The sequence below is a fragment of the Microtus oregoni genome, unplaced genomic scaffold, assembly GCF_018167655.1.
Source record: "Microtus oregoni isolate MIOR12 unplaced genomic scaffold, Mior012 000017F_ref0000208, whole genome shotgun sequence".
Classification (NCBI taxonomy): Eukaryota; Metazoa; Chordata; class Mammalia; order Rodentia; family Cricetidae; genus Microtus; species Microtus oregoni.
The window spans coordinates 2,443,263-2,462,536 of record NW_024543076.1 but is presented as its reverse complement, the minus strand read 5'-3'; the positions used below and the strand labels follow the sequence as shown (position 1 = coordinate 2,462,536).

Here is a 19,274-nt window from a genome sequence, read left to right as displayed (position 1 = left end):
TGCTTGGCTTAAAATTGTTTTCTTTAGCCAAAAGTGACTGAGTTTCTTTAGTGTCATGTTTCATGCTCGCTGGGATCAGGATCTGTGGCTCTGCCAACTACACTTGAGACCGTAAGATCCTGCCATTTAATAAAGCACACCCATGTGTGTCCAGCCGTAAACCCAGCTTCCATCGACTCCTTTCTCCTCATTCTCCAGCTACGGGCCTCCGACGTTGACGAGCCTTCTAGTTCTCTGTGGGTGTGATCTGCTCTAGTTCTCTGTGGGTGTGATCTCCTCTCTGCTCGCCCAAGCCCCCCAACTGCCCTGCTTGCTCAGCCTCCGTCTCACTGGGGAGGGCTTCCAGTGCCCCTTCCTCCCAGCCTGGTACCGCTGTGCTCCTTCCTGTCTGGTGGGTAGTTCAAACTGCACATTTACTACAATGGGTTCCAGCCTTGCCCTCCCCCGCTTCTGGCTATTACTCCGTTCTTCAGTTCTGTGTAACTGAACAGGCAATCTGTCTAACTAACTCTTGGGTCTCAACTTGGTCTGAAATCCAAGGAGTGCACTGTAGGAGCCCTGGACTGGGAGACACCCCAAGACCTCAGTCTGAGCCATAGTCTCGAGTTCAAGATGGCTTTGGTCAAATCGGTGAAACTCACAGACCCTACTGCCCTGTCATATTGTAGAAACGGCTATGGCTATTTAAAATGTACTATGCTGGAGAGATGTCTCAGTGATTTGGAACACTGGCTGCTCTTGCAGAGCCCTAGGCTTAGTTCCCAGCATCCACAAGGTAGCTCACAATCATCTGTACTCCAGTTCCTGGGAATCTGATGCCCTCTTCTCACTTCCGCGGGTACTGGGTACACACGGTGTACAGACATACATGCAGGCAAAACACTCATATACATAAAAATATTTTTTCAGTGCCACACCAGTGACTGTGATTGATGGTTTCCATACACTGTTATATGTTTCTGCTTCAGGGAAGAACAGAAAATGCTCGAGAAGGAAGACTGGGCATCAGACATAAGTACCATTTTGGTGTGTTCAAGTTATATCTCAAAAGCTACTAGGAACCTGTCCCCGCTTTCCTTCTCCCTCTCTTGGTAAGTGAGGTGGCTCCTTGAACGGAGTTATAGATAACCTGAGAAGACAAACCCGGGAGCCACTAGGGTTACATGAGGGTGTGGTATCTGCCCTTTCCTTCTAAACGTGATTTCTCATGAGATTTCTAGAAAACTACAGCTGCGAAGGAAAATGTCAGTTGTTAATGGCGCAGAAATTCTTGCTAGGCTGCAGAACAGAAGCGTCGCCTGTATTTTTGGGTGAGGTGCTCTTTTTTTTTTTTTCTTTTCATGTTCGTAAGATTTCCATGTCTTTCAGTTCCGGCTCAGAATCAGTAGTCATGGGAATCGAACTCTCGATCACCTATTTTCCTGGCTGCACCGTGAGGCGCACTCTTTCCTCGCCCTTAGTATCAAAGCCGGGATCCCGCCTCCCGGGCCCGCGGCGGGGCGGGGCGGGGTTTGCCCTCCCCCGCTCCCCGCTCTCCTCGAGGGAGGGCTTCTATTGGCTGTCGAGCGAGACGGAAACCGTGGATTGGCTGCGCGGTGACCGCCGGCTGACGTGGCGGGGCCGGGACCTTGCGGGCCTGCACGGCGAGTGCGGAAACGCCGCTGGAAGCGTGCGGGCGCGGATAGACATCATGCCGCTCGAACTGGAGCTGTGTCCCGGGCGCTGGGTGGGTGGGCAGCACCCTTGCTTCATCATCGCGGAAATCGGCCAGAACCACCAGGGCGACCTGGATATCGCCAAGCGCATGATCCGCACTGCCAAGGTGAGGGGCGGGGCTCGGGATGGTCCCCGGAGGGTTAGCGGTGGAGTCCGTGGAGGTTAACGGAGGGAGGGCTTTGCGGGGAGATCCCAGGGGGCGAGTTAACGGAGGAGCCTGGGAGAGTTCCGGGAGAGGCTCGGGAGAGCGCGGTCGCGAGAGCTTTCTGGTTCTGTGTCCCGTGTCTCACTTGTCTCGATTCCCTAGCTCGGTCTTCCAGGAGCTTTTGCTCGCCCTCTCCGCCCCCCTGCCCACTCGACCCTTTTCTTCCCCTTTCCGGTTAGATCAGCCTGGCATCGTCCGTAGGGAGTCACCTGACCAGGATCTTAGGGATCCAGCCCTTTCCTGCTTGTCATATGCCACTTCGGCGATCCTCTCGTAACGTTGGTTTCCATGAACTATAGTCTTTGGAAGCTGGTGTGGCTTTTTACCCCACCTGACAATCCCAGTGTTTGAACTGCTAACCTGTGAAAAGTGCAGGTTTCCGAGGGCAGATCCCGCTAGGGAACCCCTGTTCACCTAAGCTGCCTGATCTGAAAGACCACCTTCGTGGGGCTGTGATGAGCCTCTCATGAAGAAAGGCGTGAAAAGCGTGGTCGTCGACTCAGCGCTCCTTAGGTGATCACTGCCACTGATAAAATGCAGTGTGCACCCTCATAGTAAATCTCTTCCCGTTTCTCAGTCAGGATTACAGGTGATTTCTCCAGCCGCCTCCACCCGCAGCCCCCAGCCCGAGGACTCACACTGTTTAGTTTTAGACACAGGTCTCCAGTCATTGTTCTGTAAAGGGGGAAATTCCTACTTTTATTTCAAAGGAACGGCCTGTTTTTCCAAGGTGTGACCTCTTTGTGTGATGAGGTTGTAAAGATGCCTAGAGATATAAAAACTGTGCAAACAGAGTTATAGTTTTTCTCTCACGCATTCTCTTTAGTTCTGGAGGGCACCGGGGCCAGAGGACGCAGTGGCAAGGCTGGTGCTGTCCTGTAGTGCGAGGGGCCTGGCCTAGAGTCAGGAAGTTTACTAGCTGAGTAGTCTTGAGCAGGAGACTTTCCTAGACCTCAGATTTTTCTTACTTCTCTCTCTTTCTGCGGTGTTGCAGAGGAATTTCCTACAGTCCCTGCGTTTTGACTTCGCTGCCATTTGTAGCAGGAGGCACGTGCCTCAGTTTACTGCCTAGGGTTTGTAGTGGACAAGCTCACTTGCTCCCAGGATGCATCTCTTCGGCCCCCGTTTGTTTGGTCTAAATATAATGACGTCATATCACTGCCCCCCCCATATTCCTGCTCCAGGTCACTGTAAATGCCCTACTGTGTGTTGCAGGAGTGCGGGGCTGACTGTGCTAAGTTCCAGAAGAGCGAGTTGGAGTTCAAGTTTAACCGGAAGGCCCTGGAGAGACCATATACTTCGAAGCATTCGTGGGGGTCGACATATGGGGAGCATAAACGGCATCTAGAATTCAGTCACGCCCAGTACAGGGAGCTGCAGCGCTATGCGCAGGAGATTGGCATCTTCTTCACCGCCTCTGGCATGGACGAGGTAAGCGCTCAGCCTCTCTTGGGATGCAGGCAGCTATGGTGTAAAGTCGGCTCTAGCTCTGCTCACCTTAACTGTGTCCGGCTAAGTGGGAGGCCAATGGGCCAGCAGCCCGGAGAAGGAGTTTTTTTTTTTGAGAGAAGAGTACCACGGTTTAAAAACTAGCCCCACATCAGAGCAGCTGTGCTAGACCCCAGCATCTTTCCCACTGTGGGACAGCTGTACTGGGCAAGGCTCTCCCATTGGAGTGTGGTTTAGATTGGGAACCAGTGTGCCTCACCAGCCAACTGTGACTGGCTCCCTGGAGTGCAGCTGGAGGGAGTGTCTCCAGCTGGCTGTGCTGACATCCTCGAGCAGTCCAGCTGGTACTAGGCCTCAGGTCCATTTTGCACTATAATTTCTTTTCTTTATTTTTGAGTCAGGGTCTCTGTCTCTCTGTCTGTCTGTCTGTCTCTCTCTCTAACCCTGACTGTCCTGGAACTTACTCTGTAGAACAGACTGGCTTTGTCTGTTCTACACACATACACACACACACACACACACACACACTTTCAACAATCTAATTAAGATGGGAAACTAAGGGCAGTAAAGCCTACCCTAAAGCCCGTTTCTAGAAAGCAACCCTAAGGAAACAACTGAGAACAGACAGAAAAGATGCTCACCTTGGCATCTGTTTCGTTTTGAGACAGTCTCATGTATTCTAGGCCGGCCTCAAACTTATTTTGTAACTGTGGCTGACCTGAACTAATTCTCTTACCTCCACCTCCCAAATACTAGAGTTAAAAGTGGGTGCCACCAAGCCTGGTTCAGCATCATTTATCGTTATAAAAAAACTAAAAGTAATAGCCAAGAGGTGGTGGCACACACCTTTAATCCCAGTACTCAGAAGCAGGTGGATCTCCGAAGAGAGTTCCAGGGCTGTTACACAGAGAAACCTTGCCTGGAGAAACTAAAGGAAAAAAAAACAAACAAAAATACTAAAAGTTAGTCTGTAACCCAGCACTCAACTCAGGATTCTGGAGTTGGAGGATCATGAGGCCAGCCTGGCTACATACTGAGATGCTGTCTCAGGAACCAAAAACAGCTAACCCTCTAGTAAATCCTCCAAAAGAAACATCGCACTGCTGTCACGGTCTTTACACAGGAGGAAGGAAAGCTATGTTCTAACACTAACTAGAAAAAGAACACAGAAAACCAGATATGACCAGCAGCAACAGGTACTGTAAGAGTCAGAGAGGAAATCCATAGAGAGACAGCATATAGAAACCACAGGCCACTCCCTCTTATTACCTTTTTTTTTTTTTTTTTTAATTTTTTCCAGACAGGGTTTCTCCATAGCTTTTTGGTTCCTGTCCTGGAACTAGCTCTTGTAGACCAGGCTGGCCTCGAACTCACGGAGATCCACCTGCCTCTGCCTCCCGAGTGCTGGGATTAAAGGCGTGCGCCACCACCGCCCAGCTTTATTCCCTGTTTTGTTTTGTTTTGTTTTTTCAAGATAGGCTTTCTTTGTGTTAACAGTCCTGGCTGTCCTGGAACTGGCTTTGTATACTGGGCTAGCTTTGAACTCACAGAGCTCCGCCTGCCTCTGCCTCTGGGGTACTGGGACTGAAGGCCATTACCAGTCTGGCATTGTTCCTGCTTCCTAAATTGTGTTGGTTTGAAAGAAAGTGTTACCTGTTAGGTTCATAGGGAGTGGCATTATTAGGAGGTAGCCTTGTTGGATGAGGTGTGTGTCTCAGTCTCTTCCTGCTGCCTTTGGGTCCTGTAGAACTCTCAGCTACCTCTCCAGCACTGTGTGTCACCGTGCTTCCCGCCATGATGACAATGGACTGAACCTCTGAACTGTAAGCCAGCCCCAATTAAATGTTTTCTTTTATAAGAGTTGCCATGGTCATGGTGTCTCTTCGTAGCAATAGAAACCTTAAAACATAAACTTTCTGTACCATTGTCCTTGTTTCTAAGACTAAAGTTTTTAGTTTTTCGAGACAGGGTTTCTCTGTAACTTTGGAGCCTGTCCTGGCACTAGCTCTTGTAGACCAGGCTGGCCTCGAACTCACAGAGATCCGCCTGCCTCTGCCTCCATAAAGTTTTTGACATTCAGAAAAGAGAGAACATAGGATCATCAAAGGACAGAAGTTACACCTGGCAGAGGTAGACAGATCCTTGCCTGAATTCAAAGCCAGTCTGATGAGGCTGACCTGGAATTTACAGAGAGCCTCCTGCCCCTGCCTCTACTTCCCCAGTACTGGAATTGAAGGTGTGCCCTACCACACCTGGTTCATAAAACACAGCCCTGTCTTTGTTAGTCTTCCAGACTTCATAATTTGTTTGTAATTGTAAACATTGATCCTTGTAAAAAGGAAGGAAACCCCACATGGTGGCTTGTGCCTTTCATTCCAGCATTGGTAAGTGTAGCCAGGAAGATTGTTGTGAGTTCAAAACCAGCCTATGTTGTATCATGAGTTTCATACAGTCAGAGCTACAAAATGAGATTCTGTCGCTTTTCTCCTTCCATCATGGGAAAAAACAAACAGGCAAAACCCCCAAAAACAGTTGATGAAAAGTAAAAAGGCTAATAGTCCCAGCACTTGGTGGTGAGCCTGGGCAACAGAGTTTACAAGCCAGAAACAGTACTGATTTTCTCTACTGAAAACATGCCGGGGTTTCTCTGCCGCCAGTTTGGGAAGGAGGTTCCTCTGGGATTTGTTTGCAGCTGGTTGGTGTCATGGCTGGCCCGGGGCACAGGCAGACAGGAGAAAGGGCAGTGAGGGGGGAAGTGGGTCCATAAAGCCTTTACAAAGAGTAAATTTACAAAGATCTTTCTTTGCCAAGCTAGCATTTCCTGCCCAGCCTCCTCAGAGCAGCCTGGTTGAGTTCTGTGTCCTTCCGGGTCTCCCACCTCCGTTTCTGCAGCAGGTGGCTCCCAGGGTTCTCCTTCCTGACTGCGTTATAACAGCTAGCATTTCCTGAGTGCCTCCTCTCTGCTGTGCGTGCTGTCCTTGGGCGTTCTGTGTGCTCAGGTAAGGTTAAGGTGTGGCAGAATTGTAGGGAGACTGAAAAAGTTCTCAGGATACCCCTCAGGAGGGTGTGCCGAGGAGGTGGACTTCAGCCAAAGAAAGCTTAGGGGCGCAGCAGCTGCAGATAGAAGCAATGAGCCGGGGGTGGGGTACTGGGGGGCACTGCTCAGTGATGGTTGCCACAGAGCCACCCCCCCACACACACACTCCTGCCCCTGCACTCTGTCCTCTCCACCTCCTTCCCCTGGCTGCCTGCTGCCTGGTGCCTATGACAGGGCTGGCCTGTCCTTTTTGGTTCTGTGCTCTGTCAACAAAAACCATAGCTCTCATCTTAAGTGGAGCAAGAGAGTCTATTCTGGAACCATTCTGAGTAACCAGGGCCTGAGAACACAGATTTAGGTTACCCCAAATTCCATGTCCCAACATGGAAGCAGTTTCACTGGGTTTTTATAGTTTTACAGAATAAAGAGAGTCATAAATCTAAGCAGTTTAAAATATGTCAGTGAGTACACCAGAGAAGTGGATATAATGAGATGGAGTAGCCATTCTACAGGCCCAAGATGCTCTCTGATGACATTTTGCTCTTGGATTGGCAGAAGGTAGTGTTCTCCTAAGTTAATAGCTTCTTTTTTAAAAAGTTTATTTATTTATTATGTATACAGTGTTCTGCCTGCATGTATGCCTGCAGACCAGAAGAAGGCACCATGTCTCATTATGGATGGTTGTGAGCCACCATGTGGTTGCTGGGAATTGAAGTCGCAGCCAGTGCTGTTTCAGAAGGCTAAAACTAGTCCAGGATAAAGTAATTGGTGTCTGAACCTACAAATTCCAATCTGTCCACAGCTCTGACATTCTGATTGGTTCATCATTCTCTGCAGGCATAGAAACTCTTGCCAGGGTTTTTGTTTGTTTGTTTTGTTGTTCATAGCCAGACCCTTTTTTGTCAGCTCCCCAGTGGTCGCCCATCCCTGCTCTGCAGCTCATCATCATGGGCTTTGTTTCTCTCCTGAATGATCGCAGCCAAAGGGACTTCAGAAAGTCCCAGTTCCCCAGTATGCCTGAGCGTGCTTGTAATCCCAGCACTCAAAGCAGGGATAGGAGGAAGGCAATTTTGAGGCTAGCTTGGGCTACATATGTTGACATTGTTTTCAAAATGAGAAGCCCATGTCTTCTCTCTCTATTACCCCTTCCTTGGACCAGTAGCTTCTCTTCGTATATACACAGAAAGGTTCTGTGAGCCCCCGTTGTCTGTTTGTATTTTATTTGTGTATTTATTTTTGAGACAGGGTCTCTATATAGCACTGGTTGTCCTGGAAATAACTGTAGACCAAGCACTCACAGAGATCCACCTGCCTCTGCCTTCTGAGTACTGGGGTCAAAGGTGTGCACCACCAGGCCCATTGTCTGCTCTTACTAAAGTTTAAATAGCCCTGAGTCAGTCAACCAGGCATGGTGGTACTTGCCTGTAACCTTAGTCCTTGAGAGACTGAGGCAGGAGAATCAAGAGTTGGAGGCCAGTGCAGGCTACATAGCAAGATCAGGGCCAGCCTAGAATAATACAAGTCTGTTTTAAAAAGCAAAGAAACACATCCTAAGTCAAACCAGCTCGGAAGACCTAAGTTTGAGATCAGACAGGTCAGGTTTATCTCTGGGAACCGTAGGTGAGCAGTTTCCTTAGCTCCAGCGTCCTGGGGGTGGCCTGTTCCATGCTCTGAACACAGTTAGGCATCTGAGGTCCTATGTATTGATTGAATTACTTTAAGGCAAACTGAGAAGAGGAAGTGGTAGGGCTGTTTGACTTGTGCCAGGGACAGGGCTTCACAACAGTAAGGCAGGTCAGAGGAAGTCAGCAGGCCTTGGGAAAGAAAGCCACTGTGCTGTGACTGAAGGGGGTGGCATGTTTGCACCCTTGAAGGGTGATGAACCAAGGTGGCAATTTTCAAAATGGCCACTAGGCGGCACTGGTCCCCAGGTGGACTGCAAAATGAGGCACTCTCTTCCTTAACAGGAACTCCCCTGCCCCCCCAACCAACTTGGCGATGATAGAATTCCATGCAAATTTCACAATCCTTGTAGGTAAATCTTTGAATTGTTTTTGTCTCGTCTTCTTTCTGCACTAGGCATCCTTAGCTTTCACTGCTTAGTTCCTCTTCTAAGGCCACACTTGTCCTGGGACAGAGATTGCTCCAGTTGTCCCTCTGGGCAAGGATGCAGTGTCTTCTTTCTGTCCTTTGACCTTTGAGGGCCAGGCACTTTCTCTCTGCCTGGTTTCTGGGTCATGCCCTTTTGCCTCTGTTCACAAGTTCCTTGGGAAGGAAGGGAAGGAAGAGTCTGGCCAGAGGCAGTGTGTCCCGTGCAGATGCTCGTAGCCATTGATGGTCAGCTCGTGAAGAGCAAGTCCTGGGTGTGCACTGGACAGATGGGTGGACGTGCGGTGATGTGTTCTCTAGTCTCCCGCACTGGGTTCCTCTATCACCTGTCCTGTACCACAGGGCAGTGTTTCTGAACGATGCTGAAAGGTACTCGCTCGGATTACTTTGCAGATGGCGGTTGAGTTTCTGCATGAACTGAATGTCCCATTTTTTAAAGTTGGATCTGGCGACACTAACAATTTTCCTTATCTGGAGAAGACAGCCAAGAAAGGTAAGTGTGGTTTTTTTCCCCTTAAAACCAGTCCAAGCTTTGTGTTTCTGCCCCCTAGTGGCCACTCACTATGATAGCATTCATGGAAACTCATCTAGTTTAATTTTTTATTTTGGTGTGGGTTTTTTTTTTTTTTTTTTTTTTTAGACAGTCTCACTGTATTGCCTGGCTGGCATGGAACTCGCTCAGACTGGCTTCAAACTCCTAGAGATCCTCCTGCCTCTGCCTCCCAGGTGCTGGGGTTAAAGGTATGCACCACCACACCCAGCTTAGGAGACGCATTCTAGAAACCTCCTACCTGTTAGTTCTATGCACCTGATGTGAGTATCTCACCACTAAGCCCCATCACCAGGCCCTGTAGGAATCTACCCTTGATGTATCCACATTACACTTGATAAATTGATTTCCCAGCGTCAATGATCTTAGTTGACCCACCTTACAGACCTGGTCATGCTCCCGGGAGATTCTACACTTGTCTCCTAGGCAAGGTATCAGAAGGCCTAAGGGCAGGGCTCTGTGCAGGTCAGCACCCAAGCTGGCAGCTCTCGGCCTCTCGGCTGTGCTCATGCACTGGGGAGTCTTCCACAGCGTGGGCTGTGTATCCCTTATCCAAATGCTTCTGAGCAGGAGTGTTCCTGAATTTGGAGTCTCTTGGGTTTGGGGATTTTATTTATTTATTTTTTTAAAATATTTATTTATTTATTATGTATACAATATTCTGTCTCTGTGTGTATGCCTGAAGGCCAGAAGAGGGCGCCAGACCTCTTTATCGATGGTTGTGAGCCACCATGTGGTTGCTGGGAATTGAACTCAGGACCTTTGGAAGAGCAGGCAATGCTCTTAACCACTGAGCCATCTCTCCAGCCCGGGTTTGGGGATTTTAGACTAAGATTGTTGACTGAGGTTCCTGTCCCACCCGGTCCTGCTGTCATTCAGTCCTAAATAAACACACAGAGGCCTACATTAATTATAAACTGATTGGCCCATTAGCTCAGGCTTCTTATTAACTCTTATAACTTACCTTAGCCTATAATTCTTGTCTTTGTTAGCCACGTGACTTGGTACCTTTTTTGGTGAGGCAGTCGCATCTTGGTTGCTCTGTGTCTGGGTGACCACTGCAGAGTGACTCTTTCCTCTTCCCAGAATCCTCTTTTTCTCATTGCCCCTCCTCTACTTCCTACCTGGCTACTGGCCAATCAGCATTTTATTAAACAAGTACAAGAAACAAATCTTTACAGGATAAAACCATTGTCCCACAGCATAAGATGAAGCCTGTTCTATACTGCACAGCCTCTTGATCTGTAGAGATGCCTCTCTTCCCCTCAAGATCCTGAGATCCCTCAGCATGCTTCCCTTTGCTGAAGCATGATCCCGAGGAAGTGTGTTTCCCCATCGGTTGCTGTGCAGTGTCTTAGGAGATGTGGGTGGGGAAGATTCTGAGCCCTGTGAAGAAGGTGCTGGTTCTTCAGGTCGTCCTATGGTGATCTCCAGTGGGATGCAGTCGATGGACACCATGAAGCAAGTCTACCAGATTGTGAAGCCCCTCAACCCCAACTTCTGCTTCCTCCAGTGCACCAGCGCGTACCCACTGCAGCCAGAGGATGCCAACCTGCGCGTCATCTCGGTGAGCAGGAAGTTCATTTGCGGTGCTGGAGACTGATCTAGGGCCATGGGCATGCCAACCAAGTGTTCTTCCACTGAGCTATAGGTAGCCCTAGCCCTGTTGTTATAGCCAAAATTATAACCAACCATGGCATACTTTGTAAATGTACAGATCCTATCTTAGGGTGACAGAATCAGATTAGACCTAGGCAGCCAAGGAAGTATGGCATTCCAAAGAGGGGAGCTGTAAATGAAAGCATGTAACACCAATCTTAGTTTCTTCCCTGTGTGTATGTGTCTGTGTATGTATGTATGTATGTATGTATGTATGTATGTATGCCTCATACTTCATGATTTGTCTTCGTATACTTTTTTTGGCGGGGGGGGGGATGTCTAACTGTGTAGAACTGTCTGGCCTGTAACTCACTCTGCAGACCAGGCTGGCCTCAAACTCAAAGAGATCTGCCTGCCTCTGCCTCCCAAGTGCTGGGATTAAAGGCCTCCATAAAAACAACTTAGTGTCTTTGACGCCAGGTACTCTGCCTGATTTTCCCCTCACTGGAAGTCCTATAACATCCTCCCTCTAGACATGGCTACATGGCGAGAGTGGCTTTGCCAGCCCACCCAGTCACAGCAGAATTCCCTGGCCTAGAAGCCTGTACTCTCTTTTTTTCTCTTTGGGGGAGGATTGTTTTTTTATTTATTATGTATACAACATTCTGCCTTGATGTATGCCCGCACGCCAGAGGAGAGCGCCAGATCTCAGTACAGATGGTTGTGAGCCACCATGTGGTTGCTGGGAATTGAACTCATGACCTCTGGAAGAGCAGCCAGTGCTCTTAACCTCTGAGCCATCTCTCCAGCCCCCGAGGATTGTTTTTTTGAGACAGGGTTTCTCTGTGCAGCCCTGGTTGTCCAGGAACTCACTCTGTGGATGAGGCTGGCCTTGAACTCATTATTGCCTCCCTCTGCCTCTAGAGTGTTAGGACTAAAGGTGTGTGCCACCACTGCCTGGCTGCAGCCTGTGCTCTTATCACACATCTGTAGGCTAGATCTCAAGGCTTTAGCCACCCAACATTCCTCATCTGCTGCTGCCCTCCACCGCATCTCCTACTGGGCTTCTGCTTTCTGGCCACTGTCACTGACAGCACTCACTCATCTGAGGTCTTTGCTGTTGCAAGGAGAGGGCCTGCTTGTTCATTTTGGCCACCCGGCTAGCTTGCACCTGAAATAACCACACAGAAACTGTATTAATTAAATCACTGCTTGGCCTATTAGCTCTAGCTTCTTATTGGCTCTCACATCTTGATTTAACCCATTTCTATTAATCTTTGTATATCACCATGTGGCAGTGGCTTACCAGCGAGATTCTAACCAGCATCCGTCTCTGGCAGAGGATCCATGGCGTCTCCCCCTGACTCAGCCTCCTTTCTCCCAGCATGACATTTAGTCGCCTCCCCCCACCCCCCCACCCCCCACCCCCACCTCCACCTCCTACCTAAGTTCTGCCCACTCAACAGGCCCAAAGCAGTTTCTTTATTAACCAATGAAAGGAACACAAAAACAGAAGGACCTCCTATACCACTTTGCTGCATCAGGTGGATTATAGATGGCATTATTCAGTATTCCCATCAACAGAATGTTTGGGGCCTGGGCTGTGTGTATACTTAATATTTTTTTAAAAAATTTTATTTATTATGTGTACAGTGTTCTGCCTGTATGTATGCCTGCACACCAGAAGAAGGCATAAGATCTCATTATAGATGGCTGTGAGCCACCATGTAGTTGCTGAGAATTGAACTCAGGACCTCTGGAAAAACAGCCAGTGCTCTTAACCTCTGACCCATCTCTCCAGCCCTAATTTTTTTTTTTAAATTTATTTATTTTAAGGATTTCTGCCTCCTCCTCGCCACCGCCTCCCTTTTCCCTCCCCCTCCCCCGATCAAGTCCCCCTCCCTCATCAGCTCGAAGAGCAATCAGGGTTCCCTGACCTGTGGGAAGCCCAAGGACTGCCCACCTCTATCCAGGTCTAGTAAGGTGAGCATCCAAACTGCCTAGGCTCCCACAAAGCCAGTACGTGCAGTAGGATCAAAAACCCACTGCCATTGTTCTTGAGTTCTCAGTAGTCCTCATTGTCCGCTATGTTCAGCTAGTCCGGTTTTATCCCATGCTTTTTCAGACCCAGGTCTCCAGCCCTAATTGATATTTTTGTATGTAACATACTTGATTTCACACTTGTGACAAGTGCTTTTGGGGGTGATCTCAGGCATTCCATTTCAGTTCAGTTGTTATTCTTGGTCTGCACAGGATTAAACAGTCACACAAGGTGTTGGTTGATTAGAATGTTTTGAATTCACTATGCGTATGAGTATGCATGTGTGTGTACACACCATGGCAAGTGTATGGCACTCAGAAGACAGCCTGTGGGGGCTGTACTCTCCTTTCACTGGGTGGTTTCCAGGGATCAAGCTCATGTCATCAGGGTCGATGACAGGCGCTTGCCTTCACCCTCTGAGCCATCTTGTTGGCCACAGAAGACATTCTCAATGGCAGCAGTAACTTTCACAGTGCGGCGGGTGTCTTAGTTAGGGTTTCTATTGCTGTAAGTAACTCAGGGAGGAAAGGGTTTTTTTTTCTCCTCACAGTTCCTTACACTACAGTTCATCATCAGGAATCTGGAGGCTGGAGCTGATGCAGAGGCCACGGAGTGGTGCTGCTTACTGACTTGCTCCACATAGCTTACTCAGCCTGCGTTCTTATAGAACCCAGGACCACCAGCCCATAGTTGGTACCACCCACGGTGGGTTGGGCCCGCCCCCATTGATCACTAAGTAAGCCAGCTCTTATGGAGACATTTCCTCAATCGAGGCTCCCTCCTCTCTGACGACTCTAGCCTGTGTCAGCTGACATAAAACCAGTCAGTACAGCAGGTGCCCTCCCCGTTTCCAGCAACCCTCAGTGGGCACTTTTATCCTTGTAAGGGGGAGGCTCAGAGTGCCTGCCTTACTGTCTCGCCCCTGGCTGCCCTGCTCGGGAGCGGCTGAAGTGGGGTACTGTTCCGATCTCCCTGACGAGAAGCCCAGAAGGGTAAGCGCACCCCTTTTCTGTTTTACAGGAGTACCAGAAGCTCTTTCCCGACATTCCCATAGGGTATTCCGGGCATGAGACAGGCATCGCCATATCCGTGGCGGCAGTGGCTCTGGGGGCCAAGGTGTTGGAACGTCACATAACTTTGGACAAGACTTGGAAGGGGAGCGACCACTCAGCCTCGTTGGAGCCTGGAGAGCTGGCAGAGCTGGTGCGGTCCGTGCGCCTGGTGGAGCGGGCATTGGGCTCTCCAGTCAAGCAGCTGCTGCCCTGTGAGGTGGCCTGCAACGAGAAGGTGGGTGCTGCCTGACCCTGCCTCGCCTGCTGTCCTGGGGCAGGTCTTGCACACGTGACCAGGAGCTGGGCTTCTGACCTGTCTGAGCCTGACAGATGAGCAGGTGCAGGAACGTCACACCCACCCTTCTGAGCGCCATTAGGCTATGGGAGCAGCGGGGTGATGTGTGACGCAGGTCAGGCCTTTTAGCTGCCCATGGTCACGTTAGCCTTTCCACTAAGCCTCTGAAGCCTGCAGCCTCAGGGCTCTGAACCCTGGGAGATAGAGAGTGAAGTCCTATGATGGCCAAGTCTGGTCACTTGGAGTAGGCATACCGAGGCACTGGGAAGAGAGCCAGGGCAGTCCTGAGTACAAAGGGGCACTGGGTGGGCGGGGCTGGTGGGCACTGACGGTGAGGCCGAGGCGTGCCTCCCAGCTTCTTAGAAGCCACAGTCTGGACCTCTCTGTTCTTGTGAGTTTAGAGGCAAGAGTCCCAGGAGTTCGGGGTTCAAGACTCCTTACCTGTAGTCGTGTGGGTCAGCCCAGACCCGGGGTATACATGAGAAGCATTGTCTTTTGTTCTGCTGGAGACTACCTGCTGACCTGACCCCCACAATTCTGGGTCACATGGACTGGAGAGTTAGCAGTTAAAGGAATATAATTGCCCTGCAGAGGAAATGGAGAGAGTCGTGCAGGAGCCTAGAGTGAAAGTTACGCAGTCGGGCGTGGAGTGCTCAGAGGGGAGGGTGAAAGGCAGCCAGGGCCACTATGTGACAGTAAGCAGCTGATACAGCTTCTCCTGGTGCTAAGTTCCAAGCAGAACTCGGAGGCTCTTATGTAAGCTGTGGAGGACGGCGAACGCTGCTTCCAAGTATGTACAGGGAGGCGGGGATGCTGGCTGTGAACCATCCCTTGGTCTCCACCCTTTCTGGGTACCCCTTGTCATCTGAATAAGTCACCCTCATTCATTGCCCGTGAGCCCTCCATCACCCTATTTTATAGAACAAAGTGGCTTACAGGTTTGTATACACACTGGACCAGGACTAGGAGTTTCCTTTTTGGGGGTTCTCATCTTGGTTATTGGCAGCTTGACCAAGTGCCTGCCTTCTTTTGAACTCAGTTTTCCATAAGATGTTGACGACTCGGGGACAGAAGTAATCGCGGCTGTCACATGTTGGGAGTACACTGTCTCACTCTCTTAACACTGATAAGGTGCCAGCCCCTTTAGCGGGGAAGCCAAACACAGCACCCAGGCCAACAGGTACTGAACCTGGGTCAATCTGGCTACACAGCCTGAGCCCTTTCCTTTGTGCTGTGTGACTGGAAAAGTCTCTCCTCCTAGTCTGTGATGTCACCTGACATGGGCTGTGTCTCTGCTTCTGTGAAGTGCTGCACTGGGCATTGTGGTGAGGAAGTCCCGGCTGTGACGGTCTCGTCACAGGGACGTGGTGTGTGCAGGAGTTACTTCTAAGATCTGACGCTGGTCTTCTGTGTCCACAGCTGGGCAAGTCTGTGGTGGCCAAAGTGAAAATCCCAGAAGGCACCATCCTGACCCTGGACATGCTCACCGTGAAGGTGGGCGAGCCCAAAGGCTATCCTCCTGAAGACATCTTCAGCCTCGTGGGCAGAAAGGTGCTGGTCACTGTGGAAGAAGATGACACAATCATGGAAGACTCTGTGGAAAATCACAGCAAGAAAATCAAGTCTTAAAATAAAGTGCCTCTCCCTGGCTTCTCAGCCACCATGCTACTACTGTCCAGTGTGTTGGGTACACCTGTCACAGCGGCCACCTGTGTCCAGCCCATCGGAAAAGAAGGACCAATGAGGCCTTTCTACTCTGAGGTGTCCAGCCAGAGAAGGCAGCCCCGAGCAAACATAGCTCCTTTAGGGTTTCTGAGAGGCTCTGTTGTTATCTTAACCCTTCATGTTCCCACCCTACACAGCAACTCCAGGAAGCTCACAAACAGCTGGGTTCCCTCCTCCTTCCCCTTCTGCCCCAGGTTCCCCAGAGAACCAAATAGTGGTCGCTTACATTAGACTCTCCCAAGGCCTTGTGGGCAGAGGCAAACGCTCCTGTCTCTGAGTGAAGGTTGGGAGGGAGAGAGCAGTTCATCTTCCCTTTGGCAAACCCTCAGGGCAGCCTTACTCAGAGGGCAGTGCACGCTACACCATGGTACACTTGGTTGGTGAGGCGACCCTTAGAGAGGAGGTGTGAGCAGGGAGGGACAGTCTGGGTAAGGGGAGGCAGTGTGGGACGTGGAGCTGGCGTGCCGTAAGGGTGAGGGGGGTGCAGAAATTTTCTCTGCCATAATCCCCAGTGTCTTGTCACAGATGACAGATGACAACCCGGGCACAAAGCCTCCACTGTTCGACTTCTTTACGCTGGGTGAACTTTTTATAGAGGTTCGTTGTCACATTGCACTTTGTTCTTTGCTGAATCAGAGCTGGAATTAATCATTTTGTTCTTTTCAAGCGTCTTCTCGTCTACATTTTATTTTTAAAAAATTTGCTTTGTTTGTTTTTTATTTTTCTGAGACAAGATCTGACTCTATATCCCTGCCTGACCCGGCACTTGCTTTGTAGACCAGACTGGACTCGAACTCCGAGATCCGCCTGCCTCTGCCTCCCGAGGGCTGAGATTAAAGGTGTGCGCCATCACACTTGGCCCTCATTTATTTTTCGTGTGTGTGTGTGTGTGTGCACTAATTACAAAGAGTGGCTCATGGGAGTCAGGTCTCCCCTCTACCATATTGATTCCAAGGATCAAACTGAGGCCATCAGGCCTGGCAGCGGTCTCCTTTACCAGCTGACCTGTATTGCTACCCTGTTAGCCACCCCCTCCCATTTTGTGTGTTTGTATGTTTGCAGAGGTCAGAGTCCTGCTTTATCACTGTCCACTTTATCCGGGGCAGCATTAGCTGTGTAAGCATCTAGCAGGCTCCAAAAATCTGTCTCTGCCAGGCAGGGCATTTTGCTTGGGTGCCGAGATCCAAACTCAGGCCCCAGTGTTTAAGCAGCAAGGGCCTTTCTCTAACGAGCCATCTTAAGCCCTTTTCAAGCCCTTTCTCTCTTTTTAAAGGGCTATCTTTATTCTCTGTGTATGTATATGTGTACAATACCAGTGGAAGTCAGAAGAGGGCATCAGGTCCCCTTACTGGAATTAGTTGTGAGCCTCTACACACATGATGGGAACTGAACCCAGGATTTCTCTGCAAGAGCAGAAACTGCCCTTAACCACTGAGACATCTCTTCAGCTGCTTCTTATCAAGGTGGTGTGTGTGTGTGTGTGTGTTGGTGTTTCCAGACAGGGTTCCTCTGTATAGCTTTGGCTGTACTGGAACTCACTGTGTAGGGGGCTGGCTTCAAACTCAGAGATCCACCTGCCTCCGCTTCCTGAGTGCTGGGATTAAAGATGTTACGTGTGTGTGTATTGGCACGTATGTCTGTGAGGGTCTTGGATTCCCTGGAACTGGAGTTACAGACAGTTGTGAGGTGCCATGCGGCTGCTGGGAATTGAACCCGGGTCCTCATAAAGAGCAATAAATGCTTTTAACCTCTGAGTCATCTCTCCAGTGTCGAAAACTAGCTTCGACAAAACTTGACCGTAGGAGTGTGAGGATTAGAATTATCAGGCAAAAGGAACGGAGATGTAGGAGAAATAAGAGAAACAGGACAGCATTGGGAGAGACATTCAGTAAATACTGAATCCACCTCGTTTATTTTTCCATATGCTTGCTTATATGCTTCACTACAAAAGGGGAAGGGGGCAACAGACTTCATTAGCATGACACAAGGAATAGACTTGAATTCTCCTATCTTTGGTCCAGGTGGAGCAGATCTACTTAAACACTCAAAATACTAATTAATCACACCCTAGGCCAGAATCTCTCTTTTGTAGCCACACCTGTTAACGTTAACAGAGCAGAAATAAGCTCAAACTCTCTGACCTTCAGACAAGGTGGAATGGGCTCACATCTGTGTGCCCCAACACTCCAGTTCCCTTTGCAAGTTCTTAATTTTTGTGTTCATACTTATTTAGCCTTATTTTGTTAAGAGGTGTGTGTGTGTGTGTATGCACACGCACAGCTGCCTACAGAAGCAAGGGATGTCAGATCCCAGAGCCGGGGGTATTTGACCTTCTTGTTAGGGTGTGTGTGTGTGTGTGTGCGCGCGCGCGCCTGCCTACAGAGGACAAGGGTGTCAGATCCCCTGGAGCTGGAGTTATAAGCAGCTGTGAGCTGCCTTATAATGGGTGCTGGGTCCCAAACTTAGATCTTCTGCAAGAGCAGTTGGAGCTCGTAACCTTTGAGCCATCACCTCTCCAGGCCCAATCTAACCCTTATTTGCTGCATCAGTACTATTGGAAAGTGTATATTCAAGTCTCTCCTCAGTGCATAGTCAGCCCTGAGAGGCTAATGTGTGAATTAGGACTCCCTTTCTTGGAACCTGGACTAACTTCTGCGGTGCTCTGGTTGGTAGCCGGCCTGGGATCAAGGCACATTCCCAGCCCGCTCACAGTTGGAAGACATACCTAAGTGCTTGCAGGTGGGCTGTGCAGCAGGTGGGCTGTGCCGTGCTGTGGACTGGATCCACTGAGCTGACCTTCACTGGAAAGGGCGGGGGGGGGGGGGGCACTGACCTGGGAAAGCCTCCCAGAAGTTACAGCCAGTTTAAGCCTTGTACACCGAGCAATGACTGAGAGATGAACTGTGTAAGCTTGGGAAATCCCCAGTGTCGGGAAGTGATTTGAGAGGGGCAGCCCATGGGGAAGGGGAGCTTAGCCTTCCAGGTTCTCCAGGGAGGGGTAAACCAAGAATGTTTTTCTTTTCTACATTTATTTAATGTGTATGGCTGTGCCTGTATGTATGTCTGCACCACATGTGTGTCTGGTGCCAACAGGAGCCAGAGGAGTGTTCAGCCTCATGAAACGGGTACAGTTGTGAGCTACCATGTGATTGGTGGAAACTGAACTCGGGCCCTCTCCGAGAGCAGCCAGTTCCCTTAACCACTGAGACATCGCTCTGGCCTCTACGTTTGTGTGTGTGTGTGTGTGTGTGTGTGTGTGTATGTATGGGTGGATGTGCACTCTGTAGCAGTCAGAGGACAAGTTTTAGGAGCTGCTTCTCTCTTTCCACCACATGGGCCCTCCCCAGGGTTGAATTCGGATGCCAGGCTTGACGGCAAGCACCTTGACCTGCTGAATCATCTCACCAGCCTCCCCTGCCTCATCCCACCTAGAAAACTTCTGATCAGAACATGATGGACTCCGGCTTGGTCACTCCCTGTCATAAACACGGTGCTG

General features: G+C 49.8%; 1 protein-coding gene across 1 annotated transcript; it reads left to right on the top strand.

Annotated features, from left to right (window-relative positions):
* The first annotated feature begins 1,615 nt into the window (after positions 1 to 1,615).
* Nans (N-acetylneuraminate synthase) lies at positions 1,616 to 15,713 on the top strand. Its single transcript, XM_041667894.1, has 6 exons — positions 1,616 to 1,822; positions 3,137 to 3,352; positions 8,910 to 9,009; positions 10,479 to 10,633; positions 13,727 to 13,993; positions 15,473 to 15,713. Exons 1-6 carry the CDS (start codon positions 1,691 to 1,693, stop codon positions 15,680 to 15,682), a joined length of 1,080 nt encoding a protein of 359 aa, XP_041523828.1. The 5' UTR covers positions 1,616 to 1,690; the 3' UTR covers positions 15,683 to 15,713.
* Positions 15,714 to 19,274: the final 3,561 nt, after the last annotated feature.

What these genes read in the sequence shown, in the direction of transcription:
- Nans (XM_041667894.1), top strand. Translation starts at nt 1,691, where the DNA reads ATGCCGCTCGAACTGGAGCTGTGTCCCGGGCGCTGGGTGGGTGGGCAG. An exon ending in CCGCCTCTGGCATGGACGAG is followed by an intron (nt 3,353 to 8,909) that starts GTAAGCGCTCAG and finishes ATTACTTTGCAG; the next exon opens with ATGGCGGTTGAGTTTCTGCA. An exon ending in CCAACCTGCGCGTCATCTCG is followed by an intron (nt 10,634 to 13,726) that starts GTGAGCAGGAAG and finishes TCTGTTTTACAG; the next exon opens with GAGTACCAGAAGCTCTTTCC.